The following is a 17,707-nucleotide window of genomic DNA, read 5'->3' as shown; positions in this document are numbered from 1 at the left end:
AGACAGCAAATACCTTTCATTTCATTGTCCTGTTTTTTACCCTTTCTTTTTTTTTTAATGGTTACACTTAAATTCCATTTTATCTCTCCTTAAATCTTGCAAACTCTACAGGGCTTCTCTCCATTTCCTTTTTACACCCGACCATTACATTTTTTACATGAGCTTTTTGTTTAAACACAACTTTCAGCTTTGTTTCCATTGCAAAAAGCTGATCTAGGAGTACTGAACAACACAAGAGTTCACTTGGAAGCAAGAAATAAAAATAGTGGGAAGATAAACTACTCCCTCACAGTCATCATGGGCAAATGGCAACTGGGAGGGATATAATCGCTAACCTTTTTATTTTTCCACTGCGAGGTTATTTGTGTGTCTCCAGCTGCCTCTCAGCCCTCCTTCGCCTAGGATGCTTTTGTCCAGCCAGCTGGGATTCTTTAACTTGCTGCTGATAGTGTTTAGAAGCTGCGTTAAGAGTCCTAAAGTAGCTCTCTCCTCAGCCCCCTTCGTTAAAACAGCACAGCTGCTTTTCAGGCACCCCGAACACTGCCGTTGAGCTGGGATGGGAAAGCGATTATCTTTGGAACTGAGAGAGGAGGAGCATGAGCCCTAATGCTTCAAAGGGAAAATGTTACTTCACCTCCATAAGCTTAACAGCACAGTAGAAATATTAACCAGGAACTCTGGGCCATTTGGGGCAGACACAAAGTGTGGCTTGGTCACTGAATGAGCATGCTGCAGAAATTAGTGTAAGAAGTGACTTGGGAGCTTCTTTAGGGCTTTTGGAGCAGCCCTTAAGTAAAAATGACCTTTTGAAAGCATTTTAACTGTTTATGGAGCTGGCCTGCAATTGAGAGGCAAGACATAGATAGTTTGTAGCTGAGGAAAGGAGATATTGCTGGGCAGGAGGGCTTTAATGAAGCGAGGGGACTGAATCTGTTTTCCTCTGTCGAAGACAATGGGTGTTAAAGTTTCCATGTTCCTTTTCAGTGATGAAGAGTGATGATTGTGCCAGTTTTTTAACTCTGGCAGGTAATGTGGCAAGTTCAGCATCATCAAAATATGCTTTGTATGCTTTGGTTTTCAGCTAGGAATTAACGTAGCATTAAGTCGTGACACAGCCACCATTGTGAGGCTGTTCCTGCATTCATGCCTTTGGCTGACTGGGAAGTGTGTCAGTTGTCTGAAGAGTGGTTTAGCACCATTAAGAGAGTCTGGTTTGTGCTTTAAAACCAACAAACCTACCCACCATGATATGTAATGAGGTCTGATGGGGTTTTGTCACTATGAGCTGTATCTATGAAAGAAACATGATGCTGTTGTGGTGGTAGCAACCACAGGTGTTTGGGGACTCTTTGCAGAGCAGAGGTTGTGAACCCATTGGTTTTGCTGGCCACAGTGGTGCTGAGATAGCTGTGTTCACAGAATCACAGAATGGGGCAGGTTGGAAGGGACCACAGTAGGTCATCTGGTCCAACCTCCCTTCTCAGTCGGGGTTATCCTAGAGCACAACATCCTAGTGCTAAAGCTTGATATTTTCCTGTGGCTTCTACAGAGATGAACTAGACAGTCTTGCTAGTAAAGGATATGTTGAAAGAATAATGTATTCCTCTGTATGACTTTGACTTCTAGGGAAAGAAAATATCCCAGGAATTTGGTGATGGGGAAATTCCAAAATTTGATGGAGCAGGCTATGACAAAGACCTGATCGAAGCTCTTGAAAGAGACATTGTATCAAGGAATCCAAGCATTCATTGGTATGAGGATTTTCTCAATTCAAGTGGGTTTGCTAGTATGGAAAATGAGAGAAAATAGCCATCTTTTAACTCTTACAACGGGGAGACAACATAGTCTTCTAAATATAGGCAAAACAAGGTCTTTTGCTTAAACAGTTAATTAATTTAATTAATTAATTAAGATTTTATTGCTAATTGATAATATATGCAGTACATTCATTACAGGTACTGTTGAAATGAACATATGCTCCAGAGGTCTTTAAAGATACTGCTTTGGAGTTCACATTATCCAAAACAATTTTTAATTAAGCAGCTCTGGGTAACTTGAGTTGAAAAAAATTTTTTTCCTATCTTCCAAAAGTGGATTCAATTTTAGGTCGCAGTACTATAGGAGTGCTCTCATGAGGCCTAAGTTGCATGCTGAAAGAGATGGTACTAAGTGAAAAGCTTTTCTATTTTTCTTGTATAAAAATAGGAGAAATATTGTTGCATGGGAATCTTATACAGGCTTCTTCATTTTGCACAGGGATGACATAGCAGATTTGGAAGAAGCCAAGAAATTGTTACGAGAAGCTGTTGTTCTTCCAATGTGGATGCCTGATTTTTTCAAAGGGATCAGAAGACCTTGGAAGGTGGGAATTTATTTGGTGTTTTAGTAAATGGCAAGCTGTAGCTATGTATGTCTGCTGCTGTAACTTGTGGATGCCTGTAACAGAAGGCTAAAAAGGTAAACGGGAAAGATCAAGAATTTGTTCAATAAATTGTCTCATAATAATTTGTGTAAAATGCACTGAAAGAAACACCTGGAAATGTATGTAGCCCTTACAGTAAACAATATTTTTTTCTGTATTTACTCAGTTATAGCTTGTTGACGTTATAATACTTTCTATATGTCGACCTGTATGTGTGAGCATGTAGGGCATATTGACTGAAGCAGAAATGCTTAATAGACAGCTCTACATAGGATTATGGTGACCAGCTGTTACCACTTCCCAGAAGAACTCAGTCCTTGGACTGTTTTGTTCCAAATGTGCCAAGTATCTCTTGATCAGACTGCAAACTACAGGCTGGATGGTTCAAGGAAGGAAAGAAAGAAGGGGATGATTTGTTGCTTTAGCTTTGCAGTTGCATTTGCAGCTGAGCATAGTTGCTGCTGGACAGAAAGTCAGAGGAGGAGAATGAGTTACAAATCGGGCAACAGGAAGGGTATAGGACTGAACTGGTCTAGGCTGGTGGACCACAAGTGAGCTCAGTCTGGGCCTTGCTTAGAGATAAAATGGAAGAGAAGGGAGGAGGCTACTGAGCATTTCTGTAAAGAGCAAACAAAATTAGCTTGCTTCTGATGTGGGATGGATTGACACTTGTTTGGAGAATAACTAGTCACCACTCAAGACCTTTTTGGTTACTGAGAAGGATTACTGGGGAAAAGAGACTGTTGCAAATTGTTATTCAGAGTCTGCAAGGCAGCGGTGTGTGTAGGGAATGCTATGTGTGTGAGTAGTTTCTGTGGTTTCCTATGCTGGTTCAGCAGCATTTACTAGCACTTCTCCTGTCTTTTCCTGATTGGTCTGTGTGCTTCCTTGGCTTATACTTATCTCAGACTCAGTAGGAGCTGGGACATTGCTGCTTGAGGGCTGTTTATGGAGGTTTTAGTGACTTGCAGGGAGGGAGCCCAAACCTAGAGTCAGTGCAAACCTAGCCCCAGGCTATAGGACCTTTGAAATTTAGAGTACTTGTGGTCAGTACCAGTGCCCTTGAGGTTAACCTGTAGGTTAACTGGGCTATCATCTTGGGCAGAGCCTAGGTATTGTGTATTACATGTGTAGGGTGAGATTTTAGTATATTTTGAATGGTTGAATCTCTCTCTTTTCTTCTTGACTTAGAGGAAGTTGATCCATACCCTTATTATAGACTATGGGTGCCTCATCTGTCCACTCTTCAAAACCTTTTAGGGGAAAGAAGAGCTGCTATGCTTTTTTTTTTCCACCTCTTAGCATGCTTAGAGGATGTAGTGGCCACCTGTCTTTAAGGCAGGTATCTCAGCAGACTGCAGGAAATGTGAAAAGTGCCACTGGCCTTGTCTTCAGGTATTGTGGCAGTGGATAAAGGAACAACAGCTTGACCTTTTAAAGAGTTAAAATCTCTATTTCTGTGTGAGATTATCTTTTCCTACCGAGCAGTGTCACCTCTGAAAACCAGGTGATTGTAGACATGGAAAAAAAATCTAAGGTTATTTTCTCTCTTCAGTCTGAAATGCAAATTTATTTCTGACAAGTCCATGAAGAATCTTCACTGTTAGCCTTTTCCCTGGTGACTTGTGAAGCTGTAAGTCTCATGAATTTATTTTTCACAGAGAACAGCATGCATTTTCCCTACCGTTGACCTCTGACTGTGCTAGAAGGATGAGAAGTATTGAAGTGAAGGCTGTTTCTTGCAGTAATCAGTGTAGCAGCAGGCATTTGTTGAGCCTAGGAATTCAGGACAATAATTCAGGGGAAAAAGGCAGCCAAAGCTGGTTTTGGATGTTCAGACTCTCCTGAGAACAATTCCCAAGACAGCCCTCACAGTTTGTGTGTGTATTCAGAGGACGATGCCTATCTGAAGGAGCCAGCTATCTTCCCTGGTTCAACACAGGTGCTGTGTAGTTGTAGCCATGGGCTTCTGAGTGTCCATGGGTTTGCTCTTTCTTTTTCTTCGAACTGTTTGGAACCAAGAAAGCCTGGTTGCTCGCTGTGCTTCCCACTGCTCTGCTAGTGATTGTTACAACAACAAGAAGTAACCCTGCAGTGATTTCATCAAAACACTCCCTGCGGTGCATTTCAGCTTCTTATTGGAATACTTTGGATTAACAGAGCCTTAGAGGAAGAATAAAGAAGTCTTTGTGTTTGTCAAGGATTTTAAATAGTGAGTAAGTGGCAGCCTCCTAGTTTGCAGCGAGAACGAGCAACTTGATCCTATGCGTTTCTGTTTGCAGCCATGCATGTCTTGTTTTGCTGAGAACTCGAGTTCTTTTATTTTTTTTTAACCGATATTTCTATTGTCTCTATCCCCAGGGAGCTTGATTTTCCCCTGGCTTTACACTTGGTGTGGCTGCTTTGCACCTGTGTTACGCACATATGTAATGCCACCAGTATCTCGTGCAAGGTAACGCTCCCTGTAAAAATTACACAGGAGGTGCAAAGCGACGGGCTTCAATTTTGGCAGTGAACAGCATGTGTAACTGAAGCCAGAATTTGACCTTCCGTAATAATGGAGGACTGAAGCAATATCCAAAAAACGTCGTTAGTCCTCTGTACACTAGGTCCTGCAGTAAACACAGTTTGTCAAACACGTGGGTTGAGTGTGGTTTGAATTGAGGTGAAGCTTGTTTTAAAATATTAAAACACATTTGAAACTCAGAACAGTAAGTCATCTCTGACCTGCATATCACAGGCTGAGTTATTTTCACCCAGTCACTAAAGGTTGTATTTGCAATATTATTATAATGTCAGTATAACTGTGCAGCATCTCAAATCTGAGTGTCTGAATGTTCACAAGGAGGAAAAGTGTCCATTTACTTTTTATGCTTGCTGCTCTGGACCTTAGGAAACCTTGGGCAGCCTGAGGAATGGCACTGGACTGTTAGCTGTATAGATAGTGTGTGAACATTCCTAACTTAATTTACCGATGAATGCATGTTGAACTTGCATTAGCTAAGTGTTAAATGGCAATAAAGGTATTAACAGTTAATGGAAAATGGAGTACAGAGAGGCTATTGCTTTTGAATAGTACATTTTTGAATAATTGCATTCCCGGTTGATTTGTTTTTATAGATCTCTTCCGTGTTATTCTTTGTGCTTTTTGAAGTAAGTTTTTGTGAGGAACAGATGAAATCTAATTTGCTATATGGCTTGCATTTAACAGATATTTTATTGCTGTGGCATTTTATGTAAGTTATTAATTGCAAAGCACATTATGATGTGCAATTCTAACTCTAGCTAATTTGATTACCCTTGCAATACAGTACAATTTTAGGAAACTCTTGTTAGGTTTTAATAAGATCTTGCAGTTCAGAGGGAAAAAAAACAACCAAGCTGCTTGAGCACAATATTTTCACTGATTTGCTTAAAATCACAGTGCCCTATTCTAATGCTGTGCAGACATAGAACTGTGTGTTGTCCTTCTCAAGCACTGCTGCTTGTTGGAAAGACTACCCATAAATATGGCTGTATTTAGAAATATTATCAAGAGTGACTAACCCATCTCAGTGCTACAGCCTTAACATGGGTTCTGAGAGCACTGTGTGTCTAGCCAAAAACCTGCTTGTGTAATGATGGGTAAATATGCTGAGCTGCAGAGATGTGTGCTCCTTTCTCTTTCAGAGACCACAGATGGAATGACAGTCTGAGGACATGGATACCAACCTGGGACTTAACAACTTGAGTTCAGTTTTCTAGTTTAAAGCTTTCTGAATAATCACTGAAGTTCATATTAGGCTTTTGTGGGACTGAGCGGTAGTCCACATAAGACACAGTTGCTTATCTGTAAAATAGAAATAGCAGTGCAATCCAGTCATCCAACAGCATGATGAGGATGGTGTTTAATCCAGGAATTGCGAAGATGCAGTAGTATGGCCGTAGGAGTACTGAGATGGGGAGATTAAACAAGATAACAAACTGTTGTATTCAGTAAATGCTCTTGTGCATACTTAAATATAAAAATCAACCAGATTCATTGTCAGGATTTTTGGGGAAAATTTTTTTTTCTGCAGAGAAATGCTCAACTGAGGGAACACAATTTATTGCAAAAGTATTTTGATTTCTGTGAAGTTTTCTTCATGAAGGGACCTTTGTTCCAATAAAAGAGTTTACTGTCTTCATCTGTCTGTGCAACCCCTCATGAGCTGGGAAAGGCCTAAATTCAAGTCCAGGCTCTGTCTGATTCAAAGCAAGGCTGTAAATCTCTTATCTGGTTCCTAGGTGCCAGGTGCATCAACAATTACTGGGTTTTGTGGTTCTGACTCCAGTGAAGTGGTAAGAAGAAGTGACAGAACATTTCCACACTGTTCTTGAAAGCGGGATTCTTGCCTTTTGTCTTCCACTGATGATGATTATAATATTAAACAATTCAAATCCAGAACTTGGCTGAGATATTGAGATGTAGTAGTGTAGTGTACCAACAGCAAAGTTTCTCTATTTGTTTTTCATTACCTTTGATCTCACCTCTCAGGGTGTGCTGATGGTTGGTCCTCCTGGCACTGGCAAAACAATGCTAGCAAAAGCTGTTGCTACAGAATGTGGAACGACATTCTTCAATGTGTCTTCCTCTACACTGACATCTAAATACAGAGGCGAGTCTGAGAAGCTGGTCCGCCTCTTGTTTGAAATGGTATGTCCTCGATGATGTGATCTGGGGATCACTAAGGTGAGAAAGGACATCACTCTTGGTTTCCTGCCCTTCCAGTAGCATGTTGGAAGCATGGAGTTCATTGAACTGACACCCCCTCAACCAATTAGGAAAACACAATCTCAGTGATTCCACAAATGGTATGTTGTTGAGGATTAAGAAGGAAGTGGTTCATCACCCATGTTGAGGATCGTGTTTTCCAGACTAAATATAGAGTTGGGACCTTGACAGAAATTCAGTACTTATTCAGTGATGGGATAAAAATCCTACAGAAAGTAGATTTGAAATTGGAAGGGTTTTGGAACTGTTATTTTAGAAGCAATACATGTTTTAGTTCCCTTTCTGTTCTGAATGATGGTCACAAGGCTCTCAGTGAAGCTATGGGTGCAGTCTGTCATGTGGAGTATGTGAAGGACATGCCCATGTGGACCTATACTGAAGAGTCATTCACCTCTTTGAGATCCTCACTGCACTTCTGTAATACTCTCAATTAAAACCTCTGTTGAGATCAGCTGAGCCCCCTTCTGTCTCTTCTTTTTACCCTTCACCAGCACAAAATGTGGACATGAAAACTGCCTGTTTTGTGATTGTGTTCCTTTTCCTTTTTGCAAAACTGTTTGCTGAGGAAAGCCAACCAACACTGCAAGACCCCTGACCCAGAGAGTACAATTTAAGGTGTATAAACTTCAGCATATGACAGACAGTTTGTAAATCAGGATCTTGAATTCTTTTCTTGTGATAGGCAGGGAAGATATGTATGTAATATGTGTAGTGGGACTGGGTTGTGGTCTGATAAGGGCCTGTGCTTGCTGCTGCAGCCTTAATGATGATGTTTTCATTTGAACAAAGGCACGGTTTTATGCTCCAACAACAATCTTCATTGATGAGATAGATTCCATCTGCAGCCGCAGAGGCACGTCCGACGAACACGAGGCCAGTCGCAGAGTCAAGTCAGAGCTGCTTGTGCAAATGGATGGTAACAAGTCCTTACATCCAGGTTTGGGGTTGGGCTGCTGTTTCTTTACAGGTGGGAATGTAAGAACTTGAGCCATATGGAAAACCTAGCTTAATGGATAGGGGAAAAATAAGGCAGAACTTGAGACCAGTGAATTTTTGGAGTGTTCAAAGGCAGATAACAGAGAAGGGTGTTATGCTTTATTTTTTCTAAAATGGCTATTTTAATGGTGAATTGAAAACTCATATTAAAGAGAGACTCTAGGAGAAGCAGATAATGGAGATTTGTGCAGGTTAATGCAGGGACTTTATTTGTATTCGATTGAAACAAATTTCTTCCTTTTACTAGAGCCTCCAACTGTGGAGTCCCATTGTGAGATCTGATTTTGCTGTATTCTGTGGTGGCAGCTAATATGACCCTCTTAAGTCAGATTTAATACCTGTTTTATGCAGGTGCACACAACAGGGATGACCATCTGAGGAATACTGTATGGTGAAGAGGTTTGATAACCACCTTTATATTGCAGCTATTGTTTAACTACTATTTAAAATGTTCTCAAATGTGCATATTCATTTTGGTAACCTCAGGGTAAGAAACTTTATGCCCCAAAGTGGTAATTTCTTTGCAGTCCTCATTTGGGAAGCTGAGTAGCGATTCCTATTTCTTCTGTAACCAGGTTTGACAGAGATAGCGGTGTCAGTGGGACTAACAGGGCTACACTCACATATGGCTGTGTTATTAGTAGTGTCAAAGAAAACCCTCCCATGACTCAGCAGAAGAATGAAGTGTCCTTCTCTCTGTGATAATGATGGTCTTGTGTCACCTAAGCTATGGGAAGTTTGGAAAGGAACACTAGGAAGTCTGGACAGGGACACTAGGACTATATGGAGCTGTTGCTTAGCTTCGTGGAGGCTTATGCAATGTTTGTGCAGTGTTTCTCAGCATACATCTCAATCAATAAGAGCTTTGGAGTGAAATTGTTCTGACCTTTCAGGGGTAGGTGGTGCTCTGGAAAATGATGACCCTTCCAAGATGGTTATGGTATTATCTGCTACAAATTTTCCCTGGGATATCGACGAAGCTCTCCGACGGAGACTGGAGAAGAGGATTTATATACCTTTGCCCACAGGTATGTTTGATATGACCGTTTTCCTTTCAAATGGTCTTTGCAAGACAAATTTAGGATTACTGCAGGACTGATGGGTTTGTGAGTAGTCTTGATGGCTTTGTGATGAGCAGTGAAATTCAGGGGATAATCGTTTTTCTGGGTTCCTTTATTTTTAAAGAGAGTGAGAGAAAGGAAAAAGTACTACTTGCTTGGGGGCTTAAAAACAAAGAGCTGTGGCATTTCATTGCATGTCATTGTTGGGTTCTTATATTTTGAAAAAGCGTTAGTTTTAATGAGCCTGGAATTATTTTAATGTTTAACAGTCAGTACTTGAGTGATCATCAAAGGCAACCTTTGGACATGTTCACAAATATTACAAATGCACTCCGTGCCCTTGCAGACAAATGCGAAGAAGTGGATCCATGAATTTTCACTTACAGGCTTAGTTCATTGCAAATCACTGCTTGCTCACCTTTATTACTGTGCTTTGAGTCACTCAGAACGCAGCAGGCTGGCTGCTTTCCTGCCCTAAGACGTCTCGGCTTGTATTGTCTTTCCTAGCTGTCATTCACGTGTCCTATTAATTTTGAGATTCCTATCACTTGAAGTTTGCATAGCTTCTTTTCTTCTTGGTACAGTGAATGCCTCATCTCCCTGCATGAGCACTCAAGATAACAAGATGCCTGTTCGTAGTGACAGTGGTTCTGATTGAGTTTTGCAGGTCTAAGGACACTTAATAGTTGTAGAGCTTGTCTTTGCAGCTTACAGGCAGTAACAGCTCCTAACAGGGTGCCTGTCTTTATGACCAATTAGTTTAAAATCCTATCAGCTCTTCCTCTTGTTTCTAATAAAACCAGATTGTTTTTTGACACAGTGTATCACACCCTGGACAACATAGGAGATGTGATCCGGTTTTATTTCCAATCTTAGGTTCTGTTGCATTCTATTCTGTAAATAAGAGTGTTGTGCTGTTCTGGGCAAGTCTGAATGATGCATTTATAACTGTGCTGTGTGATTTGACATGTTCAGGCATTTTAATTGAAAAAGTGATATGTCATAGATACACCTGTATATTGTGGAATTTTATGCAAGTATATATTCTGTAGTGTTTCATTATCACAATACTGCAAAGACTTGCTTAGCCCCATAGCAACGACTAGAAGAATGTTCTCTGATGCAGATATGCCATATCTGTATTGTGCTTTGTAAATAATAAATCCCCATTTTATAGTTAATGTCAGTTGTACATGATGGATAACTCTATGCTCTGGACAGCTCTGCAAAGCACACAAACCCAGCAGCTTTAGACAAGGTTTCTGTTTTCTTTTATATTCCTCCCCTGCCCCAAAATAAACACAAAAATAATTAAGGACATCAATAAATAAAACATAATGTCTTTTATTGGACATTTCCTTAAGACTTTTAGCCTTTCCTAATGCTACTTCTTCTGTTGCGGTTGTCCTTTTTTTCTAGGTCATAAAAATTGGTCACTTGGGGAATAAAGATGCTGAGCTGGCGTATTTTTTCTGTACAGTAAAAGCCAGGAAACCATTCGTCCTCTTCTTTTACCACCCTTGTGCAGAGTAACACTGAGGCCTAAGCTGTCAAATGTGAATTCCCTCTTATAAGCTTAGGTTGCTTAACATATGTACCCAAATGCACATATGCACATGCCTTCTGCAAGAAAAATGGTTAATTGGCTGCATAAATGCTTATTTACAGAGCTGGTTATCACTTTGTGCACACTGTGTCCAGGTGTGAAAGTGGGATACCAGGATATTCGTATTGTAAATATATGAATATATGTTTACCGTATTAATGTATCTGTCTTCTGTTGGCCTTCAACAGCTTTCTTGGGTCCCAACAGAGTAAAGTGCTTAAACATATGCTTAAAGTTCAGCTTATTGTTAAGGAGTTTTGCTGTCTGAAGCTCTGTTAATAGAATCATTGTGGTTCTAATGAAACTGGGTGAAAAATATGCAATTAAACCCTTGAACAGCAAGTGAATTCAAAGGGATGTGAGAAGAAGCAGACATTTGTAGGATTGTTCTTTTGTGCCTCTGGGTAGTATGTAACCAAGTGCTTTATCACCTGAGACATAACAGACATTTTTAATGACATATGACTTTGACAAATATCTCTAGACTATGCTGTTTTAATATACTTAACTTTACTGTATTTGACTATACACTTTACTATGTCTTGTTCTCTCTCTTTTCTTTTCTTACATTGAACTCTTTTGTTTGTACTTTTCACTGAAAAATTTGTGTTTGTGTCTTTTTTTAATGTAACTCTTGCAAGTTTTCAGTATTTTTTATGTTCTAGCAAAAGGCAGAGCAGAACTACTTAAGATTAATCTTCGGGAAGTAGAACTGGATCCTGATATCAGCCTTGAAGAAATTGCTGAGAAAATTGAAGGCTATTCTGGTGCTGACATCACTAATGTTTGCAGGTATCTCATTCCCCTTAATTTGTAACTAAAACTGCATAGAAAGTCATCATTTGCATTGTATGATAAAAGGCAATACTCGCTACAACTGAAGCCATGTTAACAGTGTCTGTTTTTGAGACCCAAATCTTTTTACTGGAACCACATATTACTGTCACGTCGAGTCTGTGAAATGTGGTTTTCTTGGATCTGAAGAGAAAAGAATTATCTGAGCAAATCCCGTGTTACTGTTGGCTGCATTTACTGTAGTTGTCTGCATTTGTTAATGTAGTGCAAAACAGGTTTGGATTTTTTCTTTTTAAATCCCATTGGTTTAAGAGCTGGAATTTTATAAAGTAAAAAGCTCCTTTCACAGAATACTTCTCTGAGGCTGTATGTTTGGACAGCCATCAGTGCAGCATGGTCTTGGTGACTGCCTGAATCTTCTAGGTGTAAGGGTGATACAGATAGTTTATAGCATTAGTATTTAATCCTGTTCCCACAATTTATTTAATTTTTGACAAATGAGTCTTTTCCGTTGAACGATAGATATTTGAAAAAAATTATCAGAAGGAAGTCTATGTCCCTTAAGAGCCCTCTCAAGAAAAACTAATCCAGTAACACCATGGCTCGGGAATTTTTTTTTCTTCCCCTGCTGCTTTTCTGAAAATGTGAAATCACTCCCTGGTTTTGAAAACTTGGTATGTGTCATGTAGTAATGAAATTACCTGTTCTCCCTAAGGCCTGTGTTATCCCTTGCTGGGAAAAACCTGGGGAAAGAGAAAATGTAATTTCAGACTGCCTGTGGGCCGTGGTGTGAGAAAATGAGCAGTGTTCTCCATGCCAGTGAGCCGCACTGGCAGCATCCGAGCTGGGGAGGAGTTGCAGAGCAGGCAGGGCGTGAGAAGCGGCGGACACCAACAGCCTCAGCACTGCAAGGGCAGGTGATGCTGTGTCTGATGCCTCCTGCTCCACCCTTCACAGATTCAGGTGCTATGGATGAGCAGGCAACCGAACTGGGCTACACTCTGAACACTTGCTGACTGCAGGGAGAAGGTTGAAATCTAAAAGGAATGGGGTGTAAAAATTCAGACTACTTTAAAAAAAAAGTCTTTGAGTGCCGTTTGTCTCCCACCCTGCCCTTTCCTGCTCTGAAGTTGTAAAATTTCATCTCTATGAATCATTGTAAAAGGTTTTCAGTTTTATAGTTTTAATTATCTCTGCACATTTACCATATGGTTAAATGGGTTTTGGTGCCAATGCATTCTTTATGTTGAATTAATGTAGTGATCTGGGAACATGGAAGCTAAGAAAGATGTGAACCACATCTTCTGTGGTAAATAGATGCTGTCTTAAGCGTTCCTGCCAGTGGTTTCTAGCAAGAGAATACAATCAAAATTCATAGGCTTACAGCACATGCTGCTAGCAATTAGCTCCCATACGTTCTCCTGTATTTCCAGGGATGCATCTTTAATGGCAATGAGACGACGTATTAATGGCTTGACTCCAGAAGAGATTCGTGCACTTTCTAAAGAGGAGCTTCAGATGCCGGTAACCAAGGGGGACTTTGAGCTGGCTCTGAAGAAAATCTCCAAATCTGTTTCTGCTGCAGACCTGGAGAAGTATGAGAAATGGATGGCAGAGTTTGGATCTGCTTAATCTCAGTGACAGTTTTCCTTTGCTGGAGTTTTATGGCTTTTGTTGTTCTCACTAAATGAGTTAGAAATCTTTTTAAAGGTTTAATAAAAGGTCTGCCTCTGCCCTCATCCCACCCCCTTCTGGTGACAAGATCTTTTAAACTATTTGCCTTTAAAGGGAATGAATACAATAATGAGCTGATATTGTAAAATACATTTTATCTCTGAAACAGTTAAATAAGACAAACAGGAAGAGAAAAATTATACTTGTGAGGGTAATCTTTTGATTTTTCAAGTGAGGATTAGTGTTACTTAACTTCCTCATAGTCATCTTTCATGGCGGGAATCAATAAATCACCTGGGGGATGTGACTCCCGACAAACAAAAAAGGGCTCGCTGTACCCCCTGCTCTTAAGTGCTACATTGTTGTTGAGCTGCTTCTGCCTCCCTTGAATGTGGCATCCAAGTTACTATTCTCTCCTTCTGTGCTTGGATATTCAGAGCAAAACCTGTGGATTAATTGGTATTACACAGAGGAAATGAGGATAAGTTTTCCATCAAGACATGGGCTTGGCTCTCCTCTCTTGTACACCCGTTTGGAACTGATGTCACTTCAAACTGTATTGGTTTTACCTGTGATGAATTCTGGTGGAAATGAGAGGAAAAGAAAAAGGCATTGATTGCTCTCAGTCCGGTTTATACTTGATCTCTGAACATAGTTTGAACCTGTTTGACCAGTAGACTCTTTGAAGTTTGACCAGTGGGCACTTTGACTTAGGTTATAACTTGCACTTCCATGCTTGTATATTATTCTATGCTTTGTCTGTGTTATCTAAATGTGAATGTTATTATTATTATTTTAATACTAAGAGTTTAATACAGTAAAGACACTAATTTCAAGGCTGTATTTAAAACTCGACTATCCTTAAAACACGTGGCTGTGAATTTCCACTTCTGATTAGGTATGAACTCTTTCCTACCTTTACCAGGCAATGGAACTTTTACCTATTTATGTTGTAGAACTGTTCATGCTTTAATTTTTTTAATGAAGATTTTTTAAAAAATTTATAAATATTACTGATCTAGTAATATTTAGAAAATAATCTGTACGATCTCATTTATGTTTTTGTCTGTTTTTTCCCTTCCCTCATACAAGTGCAGGGATTAGAAGAGTTGAGTTATAAATTCTAGCATGAGAAATTGTCTCTAGAGTCCTGTCACACTGACTTATAAGAGCTTTTCACAGACTCAGACTGCAAGTCTGACATATGAAGGTTTCCTGTGGTAGGAATGTGAAGGAGTGGTCAAACGACCAAATTTACAGAGAAATATGCAAGCTCTCAAATTTTTGGTGAATTTGTGAGGTAGGCCTGAAGCATCTTAGTGGATGTGAATTGCTGTGCAGTTTGGTAGGTATTCTGTCCTTCAGCTCTCTGCTGAGACTCCTAGTGGCATAGACAGATGTGACAAACTGGAGTAAGAAACAGATAGCAACTCCTCTTGAATGGGAGTATATCTTTATTTGCGCCTTTTTGCTAGTTCTTGGAAGTTCCCAATAATATCATATACTCAGCACACTGGTCTCTTGGGTGATGACATGTAAACTACTAAGGCAAAAGCCTTAGATTACATACTTACCTGTTTTGCTCAGGGAAGTGGTGGAATCACCATCCCTGGAAGTGTTTAAAAAACGTGTAGATGTGGCACTTGGGGACATGGTTTAGTGGTGAGCACGTCAGTGCTGGGTTAACAGTTGGACTCAATGATCTTAAAGGTCTTTTCCAACCTTTATGATTCTATGATTCCTCCCAAGGAATAACTGGACCTTTATAGAGAGAAAGCTTTGAAAGCATTGATATTGTCTGTCATTTCTTCCTTATTGAAGCTGTAGACTGAAGCAGTTACTCTTTGTTTGTTTGTTTTACTGCAGTAGAAATTAGTAAAGCTACACAAATCTTCTGTGGCCAAAGCCAGATTAGCACTACAGGGTCTCTCACTAGAGAGGCCATTGCTGCCCAAGGAGTTTAGTCCACACAATCAAGATGTGGAAGGGAGTAGACATGAATGCCAGTAACCAACCCTATTCTAACCAACCCTATTCAGCTGCCCAAGAGCAGTGCTGGGATTCAGCAGTTGCTGCTTTTAGTAGGGTCTAAATACAGGTTTGCTCAGTTTCCCATTGCAAGCAGCAGTGACCTTCCTACTGATGAAAGCACAGCCCCTGGGAAAAATGTTGGTCTTTAGCTTTTTGATGAACCTTCTACCTTAAGGCATTAAACTTCCCTGTTGGCTGTTAAGCAAAATTCGCTGTACTGGGCATTCCCTTTAGTAGGAATTATTCAGGTGCTGCAGTCTTTTTCTCTAAAGGTCTTGGTTTCTACCCCAGATATGTTTTTACTTAACAGGTCCATTCATCTTTTACAGCTGCTGAATAGAAAATTGAAATTTTTCAGGCAGTAGACGTTTATGATGGTTGTGCCCCAGCATTATACCTATTACTTGGGTCCTGCTAGATCAGGCACCCCTGAAGGCCGAGACCATCCTTTCTCTGCCAAGACCTTCCAGGATAGGGATCTGGCCCTGTGTGCTGACCCTTACATCTTTACCAAGTCGTGCTGGCACACTCACCTAGGTGGGCTTGGAGACTGGGTTATTAACTCGAGGGGAACCAGCAGTGGGGTACAGCAAGGAGCAACTTGAGGAAGAAGGGCAGTCAATGGTGGCAGCAGCTCAAGGCCCAGAGGATGAGTCTATGATTCAGTGTAAGTCCAGGTTATGTCCCATTGGTGGAGACCCTTGTGTAAGACTGTTGGATTCCTCAGAGAGCAATGTACGAGCATATCACAGCCTGCTGCGACAAGGTGTTCGATCTGTATCTGTGTGGGGAGATCATGCGCACACGTGTGGATGCATATATATATATATATATACACACAGTGAGTGGTGCTTCAGTAATTGTACCTAAATTACATTAGAAAAATGTTTTAAAGCTGTATTTACATGTTTTCTGAACACCTGTGAAGGCCCTCTTGGGTGGCACTGTTAATTTTTGTACAATATGCAGTCTGCTTGTATGAAGTAATAAATGTACGTACAGAGTCTGTCTGCCTTACTTGAGTGGGGCTACGAGTGCTTTGGTGATAAGTGTTTCCAAATGCTGCCATACAATGCAGATCTCTTCAGCATGTCATGGTGCTGTTGGACTCACTGAAGTCCTGGATGGAGAGCAGTTAAAGCAGAGTCTGGTTTTTTGGATAATGCTGGCAGCAATGCTTTCTCTCTTAAATTGGCCTTTTGTTGCCACAAATTTTAAAATGGAGAATGCTCCAATGCCCAGCACATGCAAGCAGGGTGGGGGAGAGGGGAGCAGAGGCCCCAGCAGATGTTCAATGTTAGCACCTGATTCAGACCTCCCAGAGCCATGCAGGCTTTTTTACAACTTGCCCCTGGGCTGGAAGTATGATCAGTCTCCAGAGAAGCTGTATCATCAGCTGCCTGCTAACCAGGAGAGTTTCAAGACCAAAACTTCTATTAGGAAGAAGCTTTTAAACTTGGAAAGAGATCCCGCATCTCCTAGGACTGAGTTGGTTATTCGAATTTTCTCACTAACTTCCTTATGAAAGAACGTGTAGTTTCCAGTGTTTCATAATGCCTCAAACATGAAAGAGCGAGCAAGGGAAATGCTGATCAGGGGATTTCAGGAGAGGTTAAATCTTTGCATAGAAAGTTCAGCTCACCCCAGTTTAAAAGAGACTGAAATAGCAAAGGTGCACTGACTTGTTCTGATCGCAGAAAAGATGAAAGAACTTGTGTGCTGTAAAGAAGTCCTTCATCAAATGAGCGAAGACTTCACGATACAATCCAGGCACGAGAAGGTGGAAGCAGCAGAAAAAATAGTTAATTATTTTTATTCTGTTGTCAGAATAAGCCACCCTGAGTCAGATTGGAGATTGTTTTCAGATCTGTAGTGACAGATAAGTACCTGATGAACATACAGGTGACACTGTGCTGCCGGGGAGAAAGCAGGGAGCCTGGGAGTGCCAGAGCTACATGCTGGTGTATAGTGAGTGTCAGCACCGTGGTGGCAGCGGAGCCTACTCTGTGTGAGCTGCCCACCCAGCAGCGCTGTAGGTGCAGAGTGGAGCCAAGCCAGCTCAGTAGCCCTCTGATAGAATAAAGCAGACTGTGTAAAGCCACCCGTGCTGGTGATAGCAAAGGCAGAGAGATGCTGCATTTCAGAGAAAGTGGCACGCATTTTCTTTGCCTGTTCACATTAAGTGTTTCATGAGAGCACTGTGTGAATGCTTGGACGTGGCTGTGGATGCCTCAGTCACCTATGTTCAAAGCCTAGCTGCCATACAAGCCATAGCTAACTGAGCTGCAGCAGCAAGTGATGCTCATGTATCCCACAGTACAGGGACGTGGGACCCTCTCCGCCTTCTAAGCTAGTCTGGTTTTGTACTC

General features: G+C 40.9%; 1 protein-coding gene across 4 annotated transcripts in view; it reads left to right on the top strand.

Moving 5' to 3' along the window:
- The window catches only part of KATNAL1 (katanin catalytic subunit A1 like 1), a 44,777-nt gene extending 28,449 nt beyond the window's left edge, over window positions 1-16,328 (top strand). For 3 of the 4 annotated variants that reach the window (XM_017818588.1, XM_017818589.1, XM_017818590.1), the window contains 7 exons: window positions 1,627-1,751; window positions 2,257-2,362; window positions 6,939-7,097; window positions 7,965-8,091; window positions 9,065-9,199; window positions 11,504-11,630; window positions 13,067-13,616. In XM_017818588.1, coding sequence (XP_017674077.1) covers window positions 1,627-1,751; window positions 2,257-2,362; window positions 6,939-7,097; window positions 7,965-8,091; window positions 9,065-9,199; window positions 11,504-11,630; window positions 13,067-13,265 — 978 coding nt within the window. In that variant the 3' untranslated portion in view covers window positions 13,266-13,616. Of the gene's footprint in view, window positions 1-1,626; window positions 1,752-2,256; window positions 2,363-6,938; window positions 7,098-7,964; window positions 8,092-9,064; window positions 9,200-11,503; window positions 11,631-13,066 lie in introns of all 4 variants that reach the window. The other variant, XM_017818587.1, reaches the window with a different exon arrangement.
- Window positions 16,329-17,707: the final 1,379 nt, after the last annotated feature.

This window comes from Lepidothrix coronata, unplaced genomic scaffold (genome assembly GCF_001604755.1).
Source record: "Lepidothrix coronata isolate B3197 unplaced genomic scaffold, Lepidothrix_coronata-1.0 Scaffold69, whole genome shotgun sequence".
Lineage (NCBI taxonomy): Eukaryota > Metazoa > Chordata > Aves > Passeriformes > Pipridae > Lepidothrix > Lepidothrix coronata.
This window is presented reverse-complemented; position numbering and strand designations above follow the sequence as displayed.